The following is an 11181-nucleotide window of genomic DNA, read 5'->3' as shown; positions in this document are numbered from 1 at the left end:
AACTAAAATGTGCACAAATACTTCAGCAAGAACTTTTAATGGAATATTTTTTATTTGATGCATAGTTTTTTTTTTTTTTTTTGTAACTGATAAAAACTGATTAAAATCCCTAACTACAACCCAAAAAAGCGAGTTAGGCCCGCATCTGAGAGGTCGACTTTTTTACGAAGTGTTTACACCCTAATAAACAACTAATAAATTAAATTTTCTAAGATGCATAAATTTTCCTTCATATCCTTTTAGATATTTAGTTTACTTGTACTAATATTTAAGTTAGCGACTCCTCCACTTACGGACTACTGATACACACGTAAATAGAAATTCGGACAGACGTAGAAATCGAAGTCAGTAGTTATAGTGAAATTGAGACGGGCCACTGATATAAAAAAAAAGAATAAATAATTAATATAGTATTTCGAAATGTTTCACAACCGATTTTTTACCGATATTTCACATATTACCGATCAATTAATCAAGAGCGTAAAACCCGCACTTATTACGGGAACTATTGACGAAAATTTTAAGAACAGAAACGTTTATAAAAATAAATAAGTTTATGAGTTGAATTGGATTTAAAAAACGCTTTTATTAAAAACTCGATTTTTGAAAAAACTCTTTTTCAAATTTGCAAGAATGCTATTCTTTGACTTATTATAAGGATTAAATTTTCACCAAATTTTGTTACAAATTTGTTTTTCCAAAGAGACACGAAATTTAAATGTCTTTAAAAAATGCGATTTTTTTTTTTTTTTTTTTCAATAAATAATTTATTTAATAATTTTTTACATAAGACTGGACTTGATCGATCCGAAATAAATAGTTTTTTTTTAACTAAATAAACCGTTTTTCTCTAACTTTGGTCGCCATTTTCTATGTGCTCCTCTAATGTCAGTTTATAAAAAAAATAGTTCATTAAATTCTATTATGGAAAATTTCCGTTACATGAATTGGTTTCCAGTAATTAATTTTGGCGTTAAAAATTTAAACAGAATAAACTATATCTCATATATTACTGTAGGAAAACCAGAATTTAAGGTTGTAAATCAGTGGAATAATATGATTTTTTATGGGATCTGGCTCAAAGTTTTCGTTTGATTGTGTAGAACAAGGCATATTAATTAGAAAGTGTGATTATATTATGTGCGCGCCTAGAAGATCGCCCAAGCTAATCATGCTGAAAAATAAAGAAATTTAAGAAATCATTGTGGCATTCTAAGCATTTTTTGTGTCATTTTTCACCTTACCTCACTGATTTCCAGATATAAGTGTTAATAAAAAAAGCGTAAAATTCTAAAATCTCGAAAACGGTGACGTAAGGTTAAGATTACACACAAAATATATTTAGAATAGACTAATATATAAATTTCAATTTTTTGAAATCACAATCATCCGATAATAGTTTTAGCTTATAATGGAAATTTTTTTATAATAAAAAAAATTGTTGGTGAAACGGAGCACTGGGTCATCTAAAATTCTAAATAGGGTATAAAATAGGCTCGGAGTCTCGGCCACTACATCTATTTTGGTCTCTGCAACAGACCTTTTCATTTCAATTACGATTCATTTAATCATTTTTGTTTCGCACAGACAATGATAAGTTGGACAAAGATATAAGATATTTGTTATTCATTTTATCACATACATAGTTTTTAGACATACTGCTGGAAATAAAATGAAAATCTGTATTAAAAAAAAAAATGTAAAATAAATATTGCTTGTGACATCTATCTCTTCGATAAATAAACTACTAACGGATACAAAAAAAGAAATCTTTCTTTTCAGCATTTTACTCCCTTGTCAAAGGAGTTACTAAAAGTTACGTCAAACAATAACATAACCTGTAAAAATAACAGGATTATAAACAAATATTAAAAATTATATAAAATGAGGCTAACCCAAGCATTTTTTACGAAAGTTGGTGATTTAACCAAACAATTTTCTAATCTACCTGAATCATATATTAAAAGAAGTATGGACCAAGTTCATTGGAAAACCCCTCGTGGTAGACCGTTTCAATATTTATCAAAAACTGTGGAACGAAAAAATTTTCGATTTACTACTAACAGACCATGGACTGCTCAGTTTCGTCAACAAAATCAACCAGGCTTACGGCGACCTAAAGTATTTGTGGAGCCTATTAAAGAATGGTCATTTTTTCGTGGTGATCGAGTTGAAGTATTAATTGGACGCGATAAAGGTAAACAAGGAATAATTAAACAAATAATTCAAGAAAGAAATTGGGTTATAGTTGACGGATTAAACACTCATTTGAGAACTATTGGTAAAGATAAAGATTTTCCCGGCATATTAATACGATCAGAAGCACCCTTATTAGTTACAAGTCAAGTAAAATTAGTTGACCCTGCAGATTTGAAGTCCACAACTATTGAATGGCGTTACACAGAGCAAGGTGAAAAAGTACGGGTTTCTACAAGAACTGGAAGAATAATACCAATTCCAAAACTGGCTGAAGAAACTTATGATTATAAAACAAAGAATGCTTATAAAGGAGCCGAGAAAGATACAACATCTGAAGCTGTAACAGAAGTAACATTTCAACCAAAATTACTTACTTTTGAAATGGAAATTATGAAAGAAATGGGTATTGAAGAAGATCGAATTCCATCCAAAACCTATTGGTATTAAACGCCGTATTGATTGAATTGTATTTATTATTTTAATTGTTTGTAAATACATACTTTATTTTAACATTGATGATCAATAAATATTAAAAAAAAAAACACGCAATTTAGTAGGTACAATGAAACTAAATATCTAAAAGGAAAAAATGAATGCATCTTTGAAATTTTATTTATTAGTTGTTTATTAGGGTGTAAAAATTTGAAAAACTAATCGATCTCTCAAGGGCGTACCTATCCTCCTTTTTTGGGGGTTTTAATCAGTTTTTCTACAAATTACAAAGAAACTATGCATCAAATAAAAAAAAATTCAATTAAAAGTTCTAGCTGAAGTATTTGTGTACATTTTCGTTTTTTTTCAACTTTCTAGCCTCACAGTTGACCGAGATATGCCAATTTTAAAATGAAATATTTTTGCTCATTCAATCAAATGAAAAAGTATCTATTTTGTAAGCCGTTAGAGAACAAAAGTTTAAAATTAAAACTTATTCTTTATAAAAAAAATTAAGAACTTTTATTTGAATCATTCTTTCGAAAACGTCACTGTTTGCTCGCGAGGGGGCAACATAGGAAAAAACTTTGGGGTCCATTTTCTCCAAAACTATAAAAAAAAGTATGTTGTTTTTTTTTTATTCCATGTATATGAAATATTCCAAGGTATACTAATTTTAGTCCCAAGTTTGTAACGTTTAAAAATATTGATGCTATGAACAAAATCACATAATTAGTCCATTTCCTGTTGTCTGTCTGCCTGTCTATCTGCCATCACGATAACTCAAAAATGAAAAAAGATATCAAGCTGAAATTTTTACAACGTGCTAAGGACGTAAAAAGTGAAGTCGAGTTCGTAAATGAGTAATATTGGGTCTTGGGTCTTGGGGATGGGTCCGTGGGACCTATCTTGTAAACCGTTAGAGATAGAACAAAAGATAAATGTAAAAAATGTTCCTTATAAAAAACATTTTTTCGTAAACATCCCTTATGGAAAAAAGTCTGATCCAGTGAACACATGACCTTAATATTGTTATAGTTTGTTGAATGATAGGATTTTATTTTAATAATCACACACAGGTTTTCTACTATGTTATGCATTTATTCACTCATCATAACTAATAATAATTCCCACCAAAATGTGTTCGTCTACACATCTCTTACGGTATGGCCAACCACTTTATCAACAGTGTGACCAACCTTACATCTCCCTTTTTATATTTAATTACAAAATTATTTTATTACATATTTATAAAATTAAGTACATATTCAAAACACTAGATACAAAATTAAATTATAATTAAAAGTACAAAATTCAAAATCATGATACACAAAATTCAAACTCATGATTTTAGGATTCAACAAATTCTTTTAAATATTCTGGCTTATTGATTTTTCTCCCTAATCTGGTTCTGTTTATTAAATTACTTTCGTCCTCTGTACTTGGATCATTTGTTTTCTTTTTTACCGACTTGGATTCATTATCTTTTTGATTTATTTTAAACTTAGAATTAAATTCAATGTTTTTCGGAGCTTTATATAAATGATGCCTGTTTCTGCTAACTATTCTACCATTGCTCATTTCCAAAATAAAACTTCTAGGCCTATTTGCTTTTCTTAAAATTTTAGCTAAAGTTTTCGAACCATCATTCATATTTTTTACATACACAATTTCATTTAATTTAAATTTTTGCGGTTTGTAATTATGTTTTTTATCATATTGTTGTTTATACTTTAATTGTCTTTTCTCAAGATCATTTTTTTCTTTATATACTTTTGGCCTAAACGTTTCACTTGTTGGAAAAAGAGCATTGATATTTCGACCAAACATTAATTCACAGGGTGATTTGTTAATTCCACCTCCTATTGGAGTATTGCGATACTCCATTAGTGCAAGATTAGGATCTCTCCCACTATTTTCGCATTTCTTTATTAATTGTTTAAATGTTTGTATATACCTTTCCACCATTCCATTAGATTTTGGATATGTTGGACTGCTGGTGGTATGAACAAATCCCCAGCTTTTGACAAATTCTATAAATTTATAATTATTAAATTGAGGTCCATTGTCACTGAATAATTTATAAGGTATTCCATATCTTGCAAAATTACATTTAAGTATGCCTATCAAATTTTCAGTTGATTCATCTTGTAATCCTTTAGTTCAATGAATTTACTAAAGTAATCAACAATTAAAACATATGGTTTTTGTTTAAAATAAAAAATATCTACTCCTAAAACTTGCCAAGGACCTTCTGGTATTTCTCTCAGCATTAAACTTTCTTGCTGATGAGTTTTTGCAAATTTACAACATGTATTACAATTTTGTATTACATCATCAATTTGTTTACACATATAAGGCCAAAATAAAACTTTTCTAGCTTTGATTTTGCATTTTTCTGCCCCTGAATGATTATAGTGCACTAAATTAAGCATATCTTTTCTTAATGAATTTGGTACTATTACCGCTTGATTTTTAAACAATAATTTATTTGCGTAAAAAAGTTCATCTTTAATTGAATAATAAAATTTTAACTGACTATCTAATTTTTCTTTATTAGGCCACCCGTTTCTAACATAATATATAATTTTGTTTAATTCTACATCTTTTTCTGTTTCATTTTGAAATAATTTTAATTTATCCTTTGAGATTGGTAAATTATCTGTAATCAAATTGACATGAGCTTCTACCTCCCTTTCTATGTTACATTCTAAGTTATTTATATTCTCGTTTGGAAAACGTGAAAGAGCGTCAGCTATTAATAAGTCTTTACCCCTTTTGTATTGTACTATTATATCATAAATTTGTAACCTTAAACGTAATTTTTGTAGCCTAAGTGGAGTTTCATTTATTGATTTTTTGAAAATGTATTCTAATGGCTTGTGGTCGGTTTCTACTTTTATGGTCCTCCCATAGATAAAATGATGAAATCTCTCACACCCTAATACAATTGCCAACAGTTCTTTTTCTATTTGAGCCCAAGTTTTTTGACTGTTTGTTAATGCTTTTGAAGCATAAGCTACTGGCAGGTTATTCTGTAGGAGTACAGCACCGGCCCCGTAGCTACTACAATCAACAGACAATGTGATTTCTTTATTGACATCAAAATATTGTAAAACCGGAACTTCAGTTAATAATTTTTTTAATTTTGCAAATGCCTCTTTATGTGATTTATAAAAAACAAATTCGTTTTCTTTTTTTAACAACTGTCTTAACGGATCAGTTACTGTAGAAACATTTGGTAAAAATTTACTTACATACGTAACTATTCCTAATATTGTTTCTAACTCTTTCTTTGATTTTGGTTCTTTAATTTCTAAAATTGCATTTACTTTCTCTGGATCTACTTTTAAACCCTGATCACTAAAAATATGACCTAAATACTTTACTTCATTTAATTCGAATTTACATTTGTCTTTGTTAAACTTAATATTAAATTCTTCAGCCCGTTTTAAAACGTTATTCAATCTTACCCTATGTTCTTCTTTGTCTTTACCAAACACCAGAATGTCGTCAATGAAAATCGTTACTCCTTCCAGACCTTTAAAAACATCTTGAAAATTATATTGGAAAAGGAAGTACTAAATAACAATATCTGCCGTATTTTCCTGCATGGAAAGTAGTAAGTAGTTGACTTTCTTTCTCCAATTCAACATGGTAAAATCCTTTATTTGCATCCAATTTTGTAAACACTTTTGCTCCTGCCAATCTTGCTGTTATTTCTTCTAAATTTGGTAGTTGATACCTTTCCCTTATTATTGCCTCATTTAATTTCTGTGGATCGAGACAAATTCGTATTTGATTATTTGGTTTCTTCACTACTACCATTTGACTAACCCATTCTGTTGGTTGTTGAACTTTTTTAATTATACCTAACTGCTCCATTTTGTCTAATTCTTGTTTTACTTGTTGCTCAATTCCTATAGGTATTTTTCTTGGAGCCTCTGCTACTGGCACACAGTCTTTTTTTAATTTAATTTTATATTTGTATCCTTTAAGACTACCAATATCCGAAAATAACTGTTTATATTTTTCCATTATTTCCTTTAAATTGTTTTCTTTTTGTGTTGAAATTTCCATTACTCTCTTAAGTAAATTAAAATTTTGAATAAATGGTAATCCGATTACACTGAGTGCTTCATGATCAACGATTTGAAATATTTCCTTTTTACTTTTATTTTTTATTTTGCATAACAAACTTGCTTGCCCGATTACTTCAATTTGACTTCCATTATAGTTCTTTAGTTTTATTTTTGAAGGTTCCATTTTAATTTTTAATTTTAGAGCTGTATTTTTACCAATTACATTTACTTCGGCACCAGTATCCACTTTACAATTCACCATTTGACCATTAATGCCTACCGCCTGAATCCATTCTTTTTCGTTTAGTTTTTTTGTTTCATTTTTTGACACTGTTGAAATAAAAAATTCTTCTTTTTCCTCAATTGCATGAACTTGTTTTTTCGTTTTATTTTTGCACATTGTAGCAAAATGATTATACGCCAAACATGCTTTGCATTGTTGTTTGTACGCTGGACATTTATTAATTTCGTGATTTTTTCCACACCTGGTGCAGTTTGTAATGGACGATTTATTATAATTGTTTGATTGATAATTTAATTTAGTATTTTTATATTTTGTTTTATCACCTTGTGATTTTTTAAGCGTATTATTTTGTTTAATTTCGTATACTTTTACCTCATCTTTAATTTGTTTATTTTGAGCTTCTGCAATTTCTGAAGCCTTGCATATTTGTATGCATTGATTTAAAGTTAATTTAGGTTCTCTTAATAAACGATCTCTTAATTTGTTGTCATTAATTCCACACACAATCCTATCTCTTATCAAACTATCTTTAAGATTTTCGAAATTGCAATTTTGTGCTAATAATTTTAAATCCGTTATGAACGAATCAATCGTTTCACCTGTTTTTTGTTGCCTAATATTAAACATGTGTCTATTTACCGTTTCATTTGACTGTGGTACGAAATGTTTTTGAAATGCTTCTAACACTTTTTCCCAATCATTTTTCGTTTCATCTTCGAGCTCTAACGTTTCAAACACTTCTTGCGCTTGTTCTCCAATTGTATGTAACAAAATTGCCACTTTTTGTTCACCACTTTTTTTCTTTTCTAAACCCGAAGCTTTCATATAAATTGTGAATCTTTGTTTAAATTTTTTGAAGTTAACACTCAAATCACCTTGCATGCACATTCCTGTCGGTAATTTAATGGCTGTTAATTCTTCAGTCATTTTGTTTTATTAATTTTTTTTTTTTGTAAAAGTTTATTTATCACTTTTATTTATTTAAATTATTTATTATTTATTTGTATAATTTGTTTATTTAATTTAATTAAACCTGCTAAGCAGCGCCATGTTATAGTTTGTTGAATGATAGGATTTTATTTTAATAATCACACACAGGTTTTCTACTATGTTATGCATTTATTCACTCATCATAACTAATAATAATTCCCACCAAAATGTGTTCGTCTACACAAATATGACGTCATACATAGGTCATAAAAAGATCATAGGTCATACGTCATATTTTACGTAAACATGACATAATGGTGACTCAATTTATGATGTTAATATGATGTCATATTGAATGACCTCACTATTATGTCATACTGACATTAAATGTGATTTTTTATGATGTCATTTTTATGACTTTAATGTTACGTAAAACTGATGTCATTATTTAGTCATATTGTACGGTGATATCAAAGTCATAAGTTTACGTAATATTTACGTAATATGTGAATCATATTCTTACCTTAGAAACAGGTCATATTGTTACGTAAAACTGATGCCATATTTTAGTCATATTGTACGGTCATATCAAAGTCATAAATTTACGTATTATTTACGTAATGTGGGAATCACATTCTTATCTCAGAAACTTACTTATACTCTTGTGTATATATATGCCCATTTCAACTAGAATATCACTGCTTCTTTCTACTAGTTAGAAATTTGTGTATTATTCGCGGAGTTAGTTTTATGTAATTTAGGGTATATAACCATGTTCCTCACCAACAGGTAGGTATTGTTTTGATTTCTCGGCTGTACAGCTAAGATCAAACCCTCAATGAGTAAGTACATTATTCTGATTCAATATATAAATTTTTATTATTATCGTCTAACAGATCGAATATCGAATAAATAGATCAATTCATTACATATCGATGCCAGTTTAATCTCGTGACATCGAGCAACGGAAAAATTAGGTAAACTTTACGTAAAGAAAAGTCATATTATAGGAAGGTATTTGACATCATTTCCAGGTCATTTTAATTACAATATCGTGACATATAATAACGTAAGAATTATGTAAACCTTACGTAAGGATAAATCATATTTAAGGTATTACCAGCATGATATTTGCAGTTTCTATGTTAAAGCAATGGTACAATTTTTTTTTCGACAGAATTTAACGAAAAATTAAATTTAAGAATTTAATAATGCTTACTATTAATTCCCAAAGTTTCAGAAATTTTGACCGTTTAAAATGGGAAATAATTATGCCAACGTCCCAATTTCGATCAATTTACGTCAAAGTTAATATCTCGAAAGTGAAAATTAATTTCTAAATTTTTTTTTTAGAATATTAATGTATAAACATTTTTTTCTACTTTTTCTTCAATATATAATAATATCATAAAAAATAGTTGGAGAGACCGGACATTTTACATGCTTTAAATGGGACATGACCCTCAAAATCGCGAACTTTGTCTTTAAATATCTCGCGATCTAAACGGTCAACAATTATGAAATTTTAGGAATTCATAAATAAAGCTATTATAAACCCGAGAAAAAAAATTCGGCCAAATCTGTCGAAAAGTGATTTCATGCTGGTACTACCTTAAGTCAGATATTTGACATAAACGTGACGTCACTGTGATATCATTGTTAGATCATTATAATGTCAATTAGGTCATATATATGTCAATTTAACGTCACGTTTACGTCATGCTTACGTCATTTTTACGTAAAAATCTTACGTCAGGAAGGCGGAAATAATGACTCATCTGTGACTCAAACGTGACGTCACTGTGATATCATTTTTAGATCATTATTATGTCAATTAGGTCATATAGATGTCAATTTAACGCCACGTTTACGTCATGCTTACGTCATTTTTACGGAAAAATCTTACGTCAGGGGGGCGGAAATAATGACTCAAACCTGACTGATCTATGACTCATATCTTACGTAATTATGACATTGCATGACATCATTTTGACGTCATATTTACGTAATTGTGTAAACCACTACAATATAAAAAAGAAGTTATCGAGGATAATGGATTCTGGGTCTCAAAGGACGTATATCAGTGAGAAGTTAGTGACTAAGTTAAAATTACGTCGGTTACGAGAAGAAACTATGGTGCATGGTCTTTACGGAGGCACTCAGACTAAACCTATAACGCATGATGTGCATATAATTTAAATAGCCAGTATGGAGTGTTCTTTTAGGTGCAATTTCGAAGTACTCACACAACCTACAATATGTGCAGCTGTAGAAACATTAAATAGTGAAGAAATTGAATCTATGGTCAAGAAATATTGCTTGAATTTAACAGAAGTATCTGATAGTCCACAGGAAGTGCAGATGCTGATTGGTGCAGATATTTTCGCGAAATTGTTGACTGGAGAACTTAAACCTATAGATGCCAATTTGATGGTTATACATACTAAACTAGGCTGGGCAGTGATGGGTAGACTTAGACGGTCGATAGATAGTCCGAAAGATTCTACTATAAGTACCCTATCCTTGTATGTGAACGATATGGCCATTTCAAATTTATGTCGCTTAAATTTAATTGGGATATCTGATCCAACTGAAAGTAAATCGGTTCATGATCGTCATTTAGAAATAATGACTCAGTTTATGGAAACGGTTAAGGTGGGAGAGGATGGTCGATATCAAGTAAGTTTTCCCAGGAAATCTTCCCATCCACCTTTACCTGATAATAAGGCAGTAGCGATGCGGAGAATGGAAAGTACCAAGAGGAAATTAGAGAGAGAAAATTTGTTGCAAGAATATCAAAAAATATTTGAAGAGTGGTTAAACTTGAGTATCATTGAAATAGTGACTACTGGAAATGATTCTTGTACCTACCGCACAGACCTGTAATTAAAGAAGGGAGCACCACAAGAATCTCTTTGAACGATTGTCTGGAAAAGGGATTGAACTTAATAGAAGAGATACCTAGTATATTAGAAAGATTCAGAGATTAGGTATCATCGCCGATATAGAGAAAACGTTCTTACAGCTGGAAGTTGAGTCTGAGCAGCGACATTTTTTACGCTTTTTTGGAGTTGATGATAAAGTGTATCGGCATAAACGAGTGGTGTTCGGGGTGACTTCTAGCCCGTTTCTTCTTGGAGCGGTCCTCAAGTATCACTTGAATAGAATGCGGAAGAAATACAGTGATACAGTGCAGAAATTAGAGAAGTCATTCTACGTTGATAATTGTGTTTACAGTGTTGCTAACTTGGAAGAACTTGATTCTTGCGTTTTATAATTGATTCTATTTCCATC

General features: G+C 29.9%; 1 protein-coding gene across 1 annotated transcript; it reads left to right on the top strand.

The window, feature by feature from the left end:
* The first annotated feature begins 1804 nt into the window (after positions 1-1804).
* On the top strand, positions 1805-2731 carry LOC123298047 (probable 39S ribosomal protein L24, mitochondrial). Its single transcript, XM_044879933.1, has one exon. It carries the CDS (start codon positions 1885-1887, stop codon positions 2644-2646), a length of 762 nt encoding a protein of 253 aa, XP_044735868.1. The 5' UTR covers positions 1805-1884; the 3' UTR covers positions 2647-2731.
* The last annotated feature ends 8450 nt before the right edge of the window (positions 2732-11181 follow it).

Source organism: Chrysoperla carnea, chromosome 4 (assembly GCF_905475395.1).
Source record: "Chrysoperla carnea chromosome 4, inChrCarn1.1, whole genome shotgun sequence".
Lineage (NCBI taxonomy): Eukaryota > Metazoa > Arthropoda > Insecta > Neuroptera > Chrysopidae > Chrysoperla > Chrysoperla carnea.
This window is presented reverse-complemented; position numbering and strand designations above follow the sequence as displayed.